Source organism: Drosophila tropicalis, unplaced genomic scaffold, assembly GCF_018151085.1.
Source record: "Drosophila tropicalis isolate 14030-0801.00 unplaced genomic scaffold, ASM1815108v1 contig_593, whole genome shotgun sequence".
NCBI lineage: Eukaryota > Metazoa > Arthropoda > Insecta > Diptera > Drosophilidae > Drosophila > Drosophila tropicalis.
This window is the reverse complement of record NW_027173070.1, coordinates 15,107,292-15,120,356: the sequence shown is the minus strand read 5'-3', so window position 1 is coordinate 15,120,356 and position 13,065 is coordinate 15,107,292. Positions and strand designations below refer to the sequence as shown.

Sequence of the window (13,065 nt, the reverse complement as noted above, 5' to 3'; positions counted from 1 at the left end):
AAGTTAATTAAATGCCAGGAGCAGGGGAGGAAGGCAACGCGCAGAGGCTTCGTCTTTAATTTTTAGCGCGACATTTAAGCAAATTTTCTCTTGCAATTGTCAACGAAAAATAAAAATGAAAAGGGGGCAAAAATGCTGCTTTACTTTTGAGGATTTTTGCAGGTGTTCGTTTTTTTCTTTTTTGCTTTCTGCCGAAAATTCAATTAACTTGCATACAAAACCACAGCAAGTGGTAAGATAGAAGAGAGAATTTTACCTTGTCCTGGCTTAAACAAACCGCAACCCAAAAATGCCCTGACCTCTCCTCCCTCTATCTCTCACTCTCTTTTACTCCTGTCAGTCTGTGAGTTGTCTATGAAAATGTTTGTGGTTCTTTTTTGCTATTAGTTAGAAAGAAATGTTCAACTTTTTGGGACTGTGGATATGTGTGCAGTGGTTTAATAAATTTATGCATTTTTATTTTTTTGTTATTTAATGCGACATGCAACAACAATTTCAGAGAAAAAATACATTAACATTTATAATTTTTTTATAATTTATTTTTAAGTTTTAAAAATTAACAAGGCCCAAGGTGCGCATATTAAGAACGAAAGAACTTTATCAATTCTTTTTTTTTTTGTTTTTCGTTTTTGCTTTTTTTTGGTTTCTTTTATTATTTTCAATTGTTGTTGCATGCTGCAATATAAATAACAAAATATGTAAAAAAAAAAAAAACCAAATAACTATGCACAAAATGCAGTTGCTACACTGCCACAACAACAACAACAACATGCACCGACACACCACCACCACCACCACCGCCACCAACAACAACATCACCACCACCACCACCACCACCAACAACACCAACAACAACAACAACAACATCATCATCAACAACTTGTTGCCCAAGCTCAAACGCACAATCTCTGTCAATTTAAAGAGCCACCGCTATTGGGACCAGGCACCGCCTTCCCACCATTCGGAGCCCCCGAATATCATCCAACCACACCGGAGAATTGGAAGGGAGCCGCCATTCATCCCACTGGCTTGATGAAGGAGCCCACCGGCGTAGTACCCGGACGCAATGCACCGGTTGCTTTCACACCCCAAGGACAGGCCCAGGTGAGTGCTGTTATATGCAACCAAATTAATGGGTATTTCTTCTGGCTTACATCCTCCAGGGAGAGGGTGGGGAGGGAGGCATGTGCGGATGATGTAACCAGATAATTCAAATTGATATTATTTAACAACAATTTCCTTTCGCTCTCTCAGGGTGGCGTAATGATGGTCTATGGCCTGGACCACGACACTTCCAACACAGATAAACTCTTCAATTTGGTTTGCCTGTACGGCAACGTGTCTCGGGTAAGTGCACCACACAAAAATTTCATTACTTTTTATACTTAATCTGATCAATTCTTGGTGGGAAAATTCTTTTATAATTAACTATATTTAATCGTAAGACTGAAATATAGAATACACCAAAGCAACGAATGCAATCTAATTGTTCTATTAGTTAATCGAATTGGTATTTGGAGAGCCCTTTCAGCATTAAATAGAAATTTAATTTGAGCTAAAACTTTTCAATTCACATTTAAACTTCTCTTTAAACCTTGTACAAAAATTTAAAGTTCGTCAAGCTTAAGCCCTTTTTTGTATGCCTGTCCTCTGAGTGGGTGTGTGTGGTGAGGGTTAAGGAGAATTATGTAGCATCATCAGCTTGCACTTAGCCAAAGGCCCTCCGACTGTCGGACGAGAAAAAAGACGCATTTCATTGTCGTTGGTTGTGATGGTTCTTAAAAATGAGTCAGAAAGGGTGGCCCGCCCATAGAGTGAAAGAGAGGAGAGAAAAAAGGTAAACGGGGGCAACCGCAAGACACATTTCTGTGTCTGTGCGCCATTTGTAAATGTGCAAATAAAACGAAAGGCAATAAAGGATGTGACTGGATGTGGGACCACCAAACGAATGTCCGCTAAAGCCTAGGCAAAAAGAAGACCAACCAACTAGTAGACCACGACCAGAGCGAGTGAGCAGTTGGATCCGGCGAAACACATTTAGATAAAGCGTTTTAGATTAATACCCTCAAACCATATACACAAATGTTTGTGTGTGTGTGTGTTGGTGTATGTGTGTGTGTATAGCTTAAGGACAGCAATCAGTGCAGCGTCATCAGATTTAACACAGGGAAAGAAGAAAGATTTCTTGCTCTCTCTCTTTCCTTCTCTTCTTAGAAAGCAATTGATTCTGATTTCTTTAGCTTGCCGCTTGTTGTAAATCAAAACACGGGGAAGACCATCCCAAAAAAGAGGAGGAAAAAAATCCATTAGTAAGCTTCAGTAAATGACAATTCAAATGCCAATTCAAACCTCATTGTTAATCTTGAGCAAAGCGAAAACGTTTTGCTGCTCCGCCCCCTTTTCTCCTTCCCCTTTCCTCTTTACATCAAAGTTAAACTGCCAAAAGAAGTCGCCCGCTCTTCTTTTTGGCGTGCCAAACCATTTCAAAAACTCACTTTCAGGCAAGACCTTTTTATATGTGCCTTTCCTTTACCAAGGACACAACTGTGTAAAGTTTCGCTTTCCTCTGACATGTGTTTTCTTGATTTCATGTCAGATTCATACATAAAATTTCAAGCCTGAATAACTTAAGCAAGGAAAAAACCTTGAAAATGGTAGAGGAGGGGGATGGGAGAAGAGAGTTCAGCGTCAAAATATTAATATTTCTCCATTACCTTTGGTATTCATTTTATAACCCAATGCTTGGTATCGCTTCAATATCCAATGTTCCAGATTAAAAATGTAGCCATTGTTTAATTTGAATTCTTATCTTAGCCCTTTTCTCGCCCTTAACGAGGAGAGATAGTTGGTTGGCCTTTAGCGAACTTCATACTTTTTTGAACCAATATAAGTTTGTTGGTCAGGTTAATTGGAAAGTTGCGTTACCATGACAGAAACAGCATCAGCAACTAAGAAGAAACTTCCTTTAGCCATTCCATATCTCAATCATTTTAAATCTGCTTTAGCAATTTTTCTCTTTTTGAGGCATAAATTAATTGACCATGACTCCCTAGTTGGCCATATTTCCATTGGCCGCGCCCACTAGCCCACAATTAAATGTATTTTACACTCTAGCATAGAATATGGAAAGAGTAAAGTAAAAGGAAAAAGGGAAAAACCATCACTAAAAGCCAAGAGTGAAGGACACGCTTGGTCCGTGTGAGTGAGTGTGCATGTGTGTGAAAGGGAATTGGAGGAGATTAGTTGGTTAGGACAGGGCGATAATTTAAGGCTGGGTAATTTAGTTCAGCTAGTTTCTGCTAAGAGACTAAAGCCGTATAAAGAGGGGGAAGGATAAGTGGTGTGGTGGTGGGTGGTGATGGTGGAGAAGGATCAGGGGTGAGATTTATTACAAACTTCCTGTCCGAGACGGAAACTACTCATTAGCCATTAAAAATGATTATGCGCAAACATTATTCACTGGATATATGGCAAAAGCCACAAACAAACGTTTCGTTCCTCCAACCCGGTTTCCCCTTCTCCCTTCCCTCTATCCGTTCTGGGAGTTTTTGATTTCGTCTTTCTGTTTTTTTTTTTCTTTGCGCCTGTCGCTATGCAACACAGAATAGAATGTTCGAAAAGGGCCGACGACGACGCCCACGTACTTTCGCTCTCTCTTTCTCATTCTCTCAGGGTTGCTTCCTCATTATAAAGTTCAATATGTACGTGTGTGTGTGTGTATCAATTCTATCTGTGTATTTGTGTGTGGGTGTGTGATGATACTTTAGTTTATGGGTCCGACATGTTTGAATTCCGAATGAGAAATTGATGGCCACTCAATCAAAAAGCTGCTGTTGTGCCTCTTCTGCCTTCTAGTCCTTTCCCATGCCTTTTCTTCCATAAATTTGTGTATGTGTGTGTGCATTGGTGTTAATGGGAGTCCCATTGGACACGATTCCCCCTTTAGCCATGTGCTCTGGAATTCAAATTTAAGCAGTCGAATGCCGAGTTCGTTTAGATAACTAATGTAATCATTCATTTCTGTAGGGTATGCTAAATGGGCGAAGGACAATTTGATTATCCCGTCAAGCATGCTCTCTTTTGAAGCCAACTTCTCGTTCTCTCGATCTCCTTCTCCCTCATTGTGTCACGTTAAGCAATCTGGTTAATTATTTTTTAGAATTCGTCGTGTGCAATGAAAATGAAGTCCGGTCATTAAATTGATTTGCAGGTTAAATGGCAAGGCACAAAACAGCAAATGAGATGAGGGTGGAGGGTGGTGAGAGGCCACCCCATTTGGTCCCACCACCCAGAAAGGTCAAAAAGTAGAAAAATCTTTTTTAACAACCGACCCACACACAAAAAGAAAAAAAAAACACAACACGCACTCAATTAAATGCTCATTAAAATCGCATTTGACCAGGTGGACTTTCAATTTGAAAGTAGAAATGGGAGTGAGAGCAAAACAATTTAAGAAATATTTCCTACATCATGAAATTTAAGGCCATTTGTTAAATTTTCGTTTTCTGTTTTGTATAATAAATGTTCGAAAGGAGTTCTTTCTCGTTTCCATTTGAATTTAAAACCAATCTTTTAATCACAAACACACGATTTTCTATCGTTTCCTTTGAGAATCCTTCCAACTGAGTAGTTTTTTTTTATCAACAACTATTACAGACGATGTTTTAAATCATCGTTTTCGATTTCTATTATCTAACTTTAAATGTTGTCTGCAGGCAAAAAGGAGCTACTACAATAAGTTGTTTCCTATCAATTAACTAAACTGGGCCAATATCAAATAAACATTCTATTATATAGACTATATAGAAAAGCTTTATTCTACCGCTACCCCCTTTACCTCACGGTTGACGGCGGGTTAAAGTTGCCGCGATTTTTGTTTTTAGTTGCGCGTGAGCAGTTAAATCAAATGGCAAAGCAGACGCCATGCCACATTGCACAATATAAAGGAGGAGGAGGTGGCGGAGGGGGAGGGAAAATCATTTTAATTATCGCAACATACGCGGGGTGGGGGGAAACCCATTGAAGATGATAGGACTGGGTGGAGGGAGGCCTAGAATAGAGCACTACGCAACAGCACAGCTCATTAGACACGCACCGAATGTTTGTTGTACTTATTGTTGTTGTTGACCAACCGATGACCAACCAGGCATGAAGAGTTCTTTGATTTGTCCAACCCCCCCTCATGAAAATGCCGATTCCTGCAAACACACACACACACCGACAGTGAGTGAGGCGATGGGGGGAGAGTTTAGCAAAAGCAGCAGCAGCTTTCGGTTCAGTTCAGTTCATTTCAGTTGTGTTTTATGTGTTCTTTTTTTGTTTCAACGGACAGAGCAGTCAGGACACCCAGCCTTATGTTTGCATGTTTGTAATTTCATTATCCTTTTGTTTTCATATTCTCTTGAGCCTGAGAATATATACATACATATATATCCACATCGTATCTGGCAGCTTTCTGCTTGACTGATTTATGGTCTATATTTATTTTTATTCATTTTTTTCTGTTTCTGTTTTATTTTAATGATACCATTTCGTGTCTCGCTTTTGGATTTTTTTTTTTTTTTTTTTTTTCGATAAGCCTCATTTAGTTTTTATTTACTTTTGGCCTACCCATTTGGTGGCACACTCTTCTTCTCCATTTTCTGCACATTTCTATATACATTCCATTGAAGCGTATGCGCTTTGATATAGGCCCCCTCATTTCCCTGTTACAATCGACCAAGCCAACCAAACCAATGCCATAAGCTGCAGCTGTATATAAACTGAATTACGGCTTACCCATTTCAGGGAAGAAGAAAGGCGGGGGGGACGATGTGTGGAGCGAAATTGGTAGTAGGGTTTAATTGTGAGCAAATTGTTTGTGCCCTATTTACACATGACCCGCAATCTGTAGCCATAAATGGATATTTGCTTTATTCGCATTTTCACAATGTTTGCCAGTTAATTATTATCGGTGGCATATGCACGTTCTGTGTGTGTATATTACTATATTTGTCTCCATATGGTTACGATTACTTGTGGGTATGAGGCTTCTAAAAGGATCAGAATCTATTGTGCAGTTATGCTGGCATAGTTCAATTCTCTTGCTAAAGTTCGATCTAATAAGGAAAACTACAGTAAAACATATTCTTACATTAATTTAATCGTCTCGTCTTGTATACTTAATAAAATACTCCAAAATAAGAAGAAAAGTATAAGAAACTTCATATTCGGCTTTATATACACTAATAAAGCCCACATCATACACCAACTTGTCCTCCTCCCTAGGATGTGGTCCGCCCTACGAAATTTTATATAGAAAACAGTTTTTTACCCTTTCAATGACCATCAACTAACTTAATGTAGGTGAGATAATGTAATTAAAACTATTTTCAAATCATAAATAGGTTTTTTAGTCGAATTTTAAGGGCAATAAGATTAGTCTTGCCACAGTGTGGCCGTCATACTTGTCACTTGCCCACCTACTACAGTCAAAATGTGGGTTAAATGAAAGGTATCCTGCGAAGACTGATACTCCTTTTTCAATTTTAGTATACATAAGTATGAATATATTCAAAAAGCAACTAAATACTATTTGGTAAATGCCAAACACAACTTGATTGAGAATCCACTGAATCGCAATCCACAAATTCAGAGACAAGACTCTTCTATAAGCTTGATTCCTTTGGACTTTTGAATGCATTTATATAATGCTGCAGTAGTTAACTATCTGTACTAAAAAATCAAACCAAATTGAACCTATCATATCCAACTTGGCATTTAAAAAACCTTCTCGAACCATATTTTTTGCTCGTCCACTGGCCAAGCCAATTCAGCAACCGGTTTTTGGCTTATTGAGTTCAATGCCTGGCAGCAAGAAAAGCGCAGCAAAGCCAGCAGCTAGAAAATTGATTTGCCAAGGCAATGAACGTAGCGAACAGAGTTGATCCAACCCAAACAGTGCAATATTTTCCTAGCTTTTTTCACTTTCACCTGTTTTTTGCAGTTTGTTTTGGACTGTTTATATTATGGTCAATTATTTCTATGCTGTTGCAAAAGATATAGCCAAAAGAAAGGTAGTTTCTATCTGTGTGTGTGGTGTGCTAATGAGCGTGAATATAAAACGCTATAAAAGCAATCGACAGTAGTAATAAGAGTTTATGATGTTGAAATTTTTCATCAGAAACTCTTTGCAATGCAATTAAATTTGACCAGCAGCAGCAGCGCCACTCGAACTCGCGTGTTCCTATCAGCTGTCATTATAGATTGGAAATGATGGCAACTTTTGTTTTTCTGTTTTTGAGCCAAAAGATAATTGACAAAAAAGTGTCAAATAACTGTATGAAATAAAACGCACACACACACATACACACACAAACCACTCATATTTGGCGATAAAAATTGTAAAGCAATAATATAACAATGTCAGCTATTTTTGGTAATTTGGCACGTACAACAAAATTTGATGACCTCAATCAGGAAATAGAAATTGTGAAAATGTCAGAGCGAATGGAGTTTGTTTTGTGTGTGTGTGTGTGTGTGTGTTCCATAAGGGAGTGAAAAAGGAAAGGAAACTCATTGAACCAACAATGAATATAAAATTAAGGGCAACATTGCATTTCGATTGTAGGAAATTCAATTTAATGGCCATTTAAGAGGGGGATGAATTGATGTATTGAATTAAGACAATATTTTGGATATGTGTTTGTTCCCAATCTCTTTAACCCTCCTTCCTCTTTGCTTTCTTTTGTAGATCAAATTCTTGAAGACCAAAGAAGGTACCGCCATGGTACAAATGGGTGATTCAGTGGCCGTTGAACGTTGCGTACAGCACTTGAACAACATTCCTGTTGGCACTGGCGGCAAAATACAGATTGCCTTCTCCAAACAGAATTTCCTATCCGAGGTGATCAATCCGTTCTTGCTGACCGATCTTACACCCAGTTTCAAAGAGTATACTGGCTCGAAAAACAATCGTTTCTTATCGCCAGCACAGGCCAGTAAGAATCGCATTCAACCACCGAGCAAGGTAAGTCTAATCGATCGAGAGTCACGAAGATTAAACGATTTAATTTGCTATCTATTTCCAACAGATTTTGCACTTCTTCAACACACCGCCCGGCTTGACCGAGGATCAGCTCATTGGTATCTTTAATATGAAGGATGTGCCAGCCACCTCTGTGCGTCTATTCCCCTTGAAGACCGAACGTTCATCATCGGGTCTGATCGAATTCCCCAACATATCTCAAGCTGTCCTGGCCATCATGAAGTGCAATCATCTGCCGATAGAGGGTAAAGGTGAGATAGTCTTGTGTTTAAGTGTTTTTCAAAAGAACAAAGAAAAAGAAAAATGAAAAAGCATAATTAAAAAAAAAACAATACAGCCAAAAAAAAAAAAAAACCCTTCCCACTTCCCCCAATATCCAATCATTATCCCACATCATCATCCAACATCCTTAACACATACAAACACCGCAAAAAAGTAGGCAACATAAATTTTCAGTTTAAAGCTTTACCTCAAAACAGCAAAGTTTTTGGTGTCCATTTTCTATGGCTTTTTGACTTTTACTGTTAAGACAGCCGACACCACGACACCCCGCCCCTTTTCAAACAAAATTTTCAGCCTTTTATGTTTCTTCGTGGCTGATTTTTGGGCCAAAATAAACTTTTTCAGCACAGTTGTGTGTGTGTGTGTGAGAGCTCCCCCCAATTGCTCGCGCGTTGAAAATTTTAATTTGGTAATTAAGATAAACAATTTCAGTTGGCAGTTATTTATAAATGGGCCCACCTCTGTCTCCCTTCCTCTCTCTCTCTCTCTCTCTCAACCCTTATGGCCGAAATGGGTTAACAATTAGTCCTAGCATAGGACCAAAATTCGAATTTCTCGAGGGCGACTGGCTATGGGGACGAATAAAAACTTTGCATCATAAATATTTTCACCAGCCAGCAGGAGCAGCATTACCATCATCATAGTCGTCATTGGTGCCCGCATTCTAATTATGATTCCCATAAATTCCTCTTGTTTCGCTTTTTACACTTGTTTCATTTTATTATTATTATTTGCCTTGTATACATGGCAATTAATATGATAATTTTTTGGGGGGCCGAAAACTTTTGCAATTCACAACAACAATAAAACAATCAGCATTTGCCCATTGCCTAGAGGAGATATAAGGTGAACACTCTCGACAAGTCCATTCGATTGGATTTTAAGCCCAGAGAGCAATTGCTAAAGGGGTGAAGGAGACATTCTGAAAATTGTCATCTTCCTTTTAAAAAAGATTCTCTAAAACTGTCTCCAAATTCTCTTCTGTTTTCTTTCCTCTTGTTAAGTTTGATCTGTGCCAATTTCTGCTTTAGTTTCTTTAGCATTCTTTTCTTTGTTTTTCGCGCATGTCCCCAAACGGATCAATAGATCATTCCACTAAGTTACTCGGTCTTGTTTCCAACACTTTTCATGACATATCGCAAAAGAGGGAAATAGAAAAGGGAACTCGAATCATCTTCAAGCAGAATTCATTTAAAATGTTTATTTCCGAGTTCCAATTGATTTTTTTTCCTTTAAAAATCAATCACGAATGAAAGATTTATGACAGAATTAAAAGTAAAAGTGCCCTTCGATACGCGTACCCTCATCTACAATGTAGACAAATAGTAAAATTTTCATACTCGAAATATTTGTCAATAATATTTATGAGTGTGTGTATGTGTGTGGTGTGTGTGTGTTGCCATGTATTTTATTTGGTTTTTGTTCGTTTAACTCTGCTGGTGCAGCAGCTCCAAGTGCCGCTCGAGTGCATGGTAAATAGTAATTAAAAGTGTAAAGAATGCAAATAAACTCGCACATGCAACGAATACATACAAACAAACACACACGATGCACACACACACTTACAATGGTAAATGCAAAATGCAAACATAAGTATGCCATTGCATACTTTTCAGCGCCAGAATTATGCGGCAATCAAATATTTTACCCATGGTTAATGAATTTGTGTGTGTGTGTGTGCGGGTTACAGTTTATACATTTGAGTGATTTCGTTGCCAAACAGAAAGCAATAAAAGGTTACTCCTACACTCACCATGAATGAGGTATTTTCTTTTAGTGAGAGCTGCTGACCCAGATTTAAGTGTCCCGGTCAAATCTCTTCTAATGTGTGGTCCAGATGGCTTTGCAATAATAATAGTTTTCGTATTTATGCGTATCTTGCTCCTTTATCCTGTAAAAAAGCATTATTTAGTTCGGTACATCTGTCTACCAAAGATAATCGTTTCCTTTATATTAAGGGCTTTTTCCAGTGATTAGCTTTAATCATTACTTCCTTCGTTTATTGGAAAGAAAACAGATTTAAACCTTTCTTAAGTCCTAAAGGGCTTTAATTACATACTCAAGTCTCTGCTTTAGAATCAATAAAATGTGCTTCTTAGTGTCCTTGCTTCCCAAGTTGACATTTTCAAACAATTTTCAAAGCGAGAAAGATTCAGATTTAATAGTATGAACGTAGAAGATCCAATTAATAAAACCCTCAAATTATAGTTAGTTAAATCCTACATTTTAGTTCATTTACTTTTTTCTTAACACGATTCTGAAAACTATTTGTGTGATCATTATTGCCCTTCCATTATCATTAACCATCATCCTGAAGTCATTCCTTTAACCATTCATCCCTTTTTCTCCACTCCCAAAATCCTTTCTCCTCTTCCCATATTTGATACTCACGAGTTTACAATTAAAGACTGTATTTCTCAAATTCAAAAGACTAAAATTCAAATCTATACAACACTTATACACATTACTACACCAAAATAAATATCTATATAATTTCTAAAAAATATATATGTATATCAATTTATATATATATATATATTATATATTCTTTACCAGTTAATCACATCTCAACAAATATCCTTCCACTTTCCCAATCTATCCACTATCCGCATTATATAGGCACCAAATTCCCATTCATCATGAAGTTGTGCTTCTCATCATCGAAGAGCATGAACGGCGCCTGGAACAATGCGACCAGCGAAGGCATGATCGAGAAGGAGAACGATGTCGACTCCAAGGTGGACATCTACAATTGAGATTTGATAACGATTGTGTAAGCAGGGAGAGCAAGCAGAGAATCAACTATCAACAGGCCACTCCCTAACATCCAGCTGCTTGCCACAAGACACATTACACAATATATATATACAAACAACTATAGCAACAACAACAACAAAAGCAAATCTACTTATAATTGCAACTAGAAAAGGAAGGACAACAAGCATATATATATATATATATATATATATATATATATATGTATGTGTGTGAACATCATCAACCAAAAGAGTGGATGCAACAACAGGATGAAGAAACACACACAAATATACTCTCTCTCTACAAAAGAAAACAAAAAATTTACACAGCTATATAGATGTCTAACTAATCTATATATAATAGATACTTATATATATTTATATATAGAGAAAGAGCGAAAAACGATAGCCGGCAGCAACAACTTGATCAATTGTACAAATTTCTCATGCATTGCAAAACAAACAAACAAACAAAAACAAACAACAAACAATTGACTCAATAAGCAAAGATTAAGAAACAAACAAACCAACAACCAAACTAGTAGAAGAAGATAAAAAGGAAAAGAAGAAAGAATAAATGGATAAAGCGCGCAATTAGGAATCGCCATACGCAAACGCATGTAGCTTATCTACGTGCCATTTTCCGATAATTGAATGGAAAATTCATATCATTCGACAAAATGGCAACGTTGAAAAGCAGCAACCAGCAACAAGTCTCCCAATGACCCCCTCTCCCGAATATATATACATATATATATATACCCAGCAAATTTCCCTCCAGCACAATTAACAACTCCCACACACCTTACACACTTAACACACACACGATAAAACTACTACAACAACAACATCATACTCTTATGTACATGCGTTTGCGTTTCAACAAACAGATAACACAAAAGATATATATAAAGAAGGAATACATTGTTAATTAATAAAAAACGATAAAGAAAATCAGAATTATATAAACATTAGTTTACAGACAAGAAATCGAAGAAAAAAAAAAAAAAAGTGAAAAATGCAAAAACAGCAGCAACAACTACTACACCAGAAGGAAATCTAAAGAGGACGAAGAAAGAAAACAAAACACCAAGCAAAAAAAAAAAATACAAATTAATTTCCTCTTATTTTTCACTTTTTTTTTCTGTTTTTGTACAGTTTTCCGTAAGTGTGGAAAATTTTTAAGCCCAATTGTAAACTATATGTTGTAACTAATGTTTAAATAAACGAAAGAAACAAAATTCAAAATAAACCAAAAACAAAAAAGAAATTCAAAATTAAACAATTTTGATGTTTAATTGAAAAATGAAAATCCCAACTAAAACTAAATCTAAACAAAGAACAAAAATATGAGAAATTTGCGTGTAACTATTTTTGGCAGCAATATTTTCTTTGTCGTCGTGTGTTTTAGTTAAAATTTATATAATTTATTTATTTTATATTTATAAATAAAAAAAAAACAAAAACAGAAACAAACACACACAGGCAAATAAAACAAAACAAAAATTGATAACAATTTCTTTGGACAATATTTCGACAAGTATTCGAAGGGTAAGAATAGACAGAGAAAAAGATCAGAGAGACAGAGAGAGAGGGCTAAAGATATGCGACCGAATATGGGAAAAATTATACTAAAAAAAGAAAACAAATTCAAAAATATGGCAAATTGTAAAAAATTTAAACCAAAAATGTAGCAATTTTAAATCAAATTTATTAATTTATTAGTTATGCAAAACAAAAACAAACAAACAAAAAAAGTGCAGCCGCCAAGCGCACTAGCAAAAATTATAAATGTCTTTACTTTAAATTTAAACTTAAAAACAACAGAAAGGAAAAAAAATTCCCCTAAAAGAAAACAAAGAAAAAAAAAAGTAAATATAAATATATATATTACAAAAACAAAAATAAATTGAAAACTTGCACAAGCCAATGTTTATATACTAAATATTTAAACAAAAACAAACAACAGAAAAGACAAGTCTATAAACATAAATTTTTTGT

The 13,065-nt window shown here is 36.5% G+C and overlaps 1 protein-coding gene across 17 annotated transcripts in view; it reads left to right on the top strand.

Annotated features, from left to right (window-relative positions):
* sm (smooth) overlaps positions 1 to 12,530 on the top strand; it is a 146,920-nt gene extending 134,390 nt beyond the window's left edge. For 11 of the 17 annotated variants that reach the window (XM_068289469.1, XM_068289477.1, XM_068289476.1 and 8 more), the window contains 5 exons: positions 923 to 1,104; positions 1,255 to 1,347; positions 7,733 to 8,008; positions 8,073 to 8,277; positions 10,928 to 12,530. In XM_068289469.1, the coding sequence (XP_068145570.1) occupies positions 923 to 1,104; positions 1,255 to 1,347; positions 7,733 to 8,008; positions 8,073 to 8,277; positions 10,928 to 11,064 (893 nt within the window). In that variant the 3' untranslated portion in view covers positions 11,065 to 12,530. Of the gene's footprint in view, positions 1 to 739; positions 1,105 to 1,254; positions 1,348 to 7,732; positions 8,009 to 8,072; positions 8,278 to 10,927 lie in introns of all 17 variants that reach the window. The other 6 variants (XM_068289468.1, XM_068289465.1, XM_068289466.1 and 3 more) reach the window with 2 other exon arrangements.
* The last annotated feature ends 535 nt before the right edge of the window (positions 12,531 to 13,065 follow it).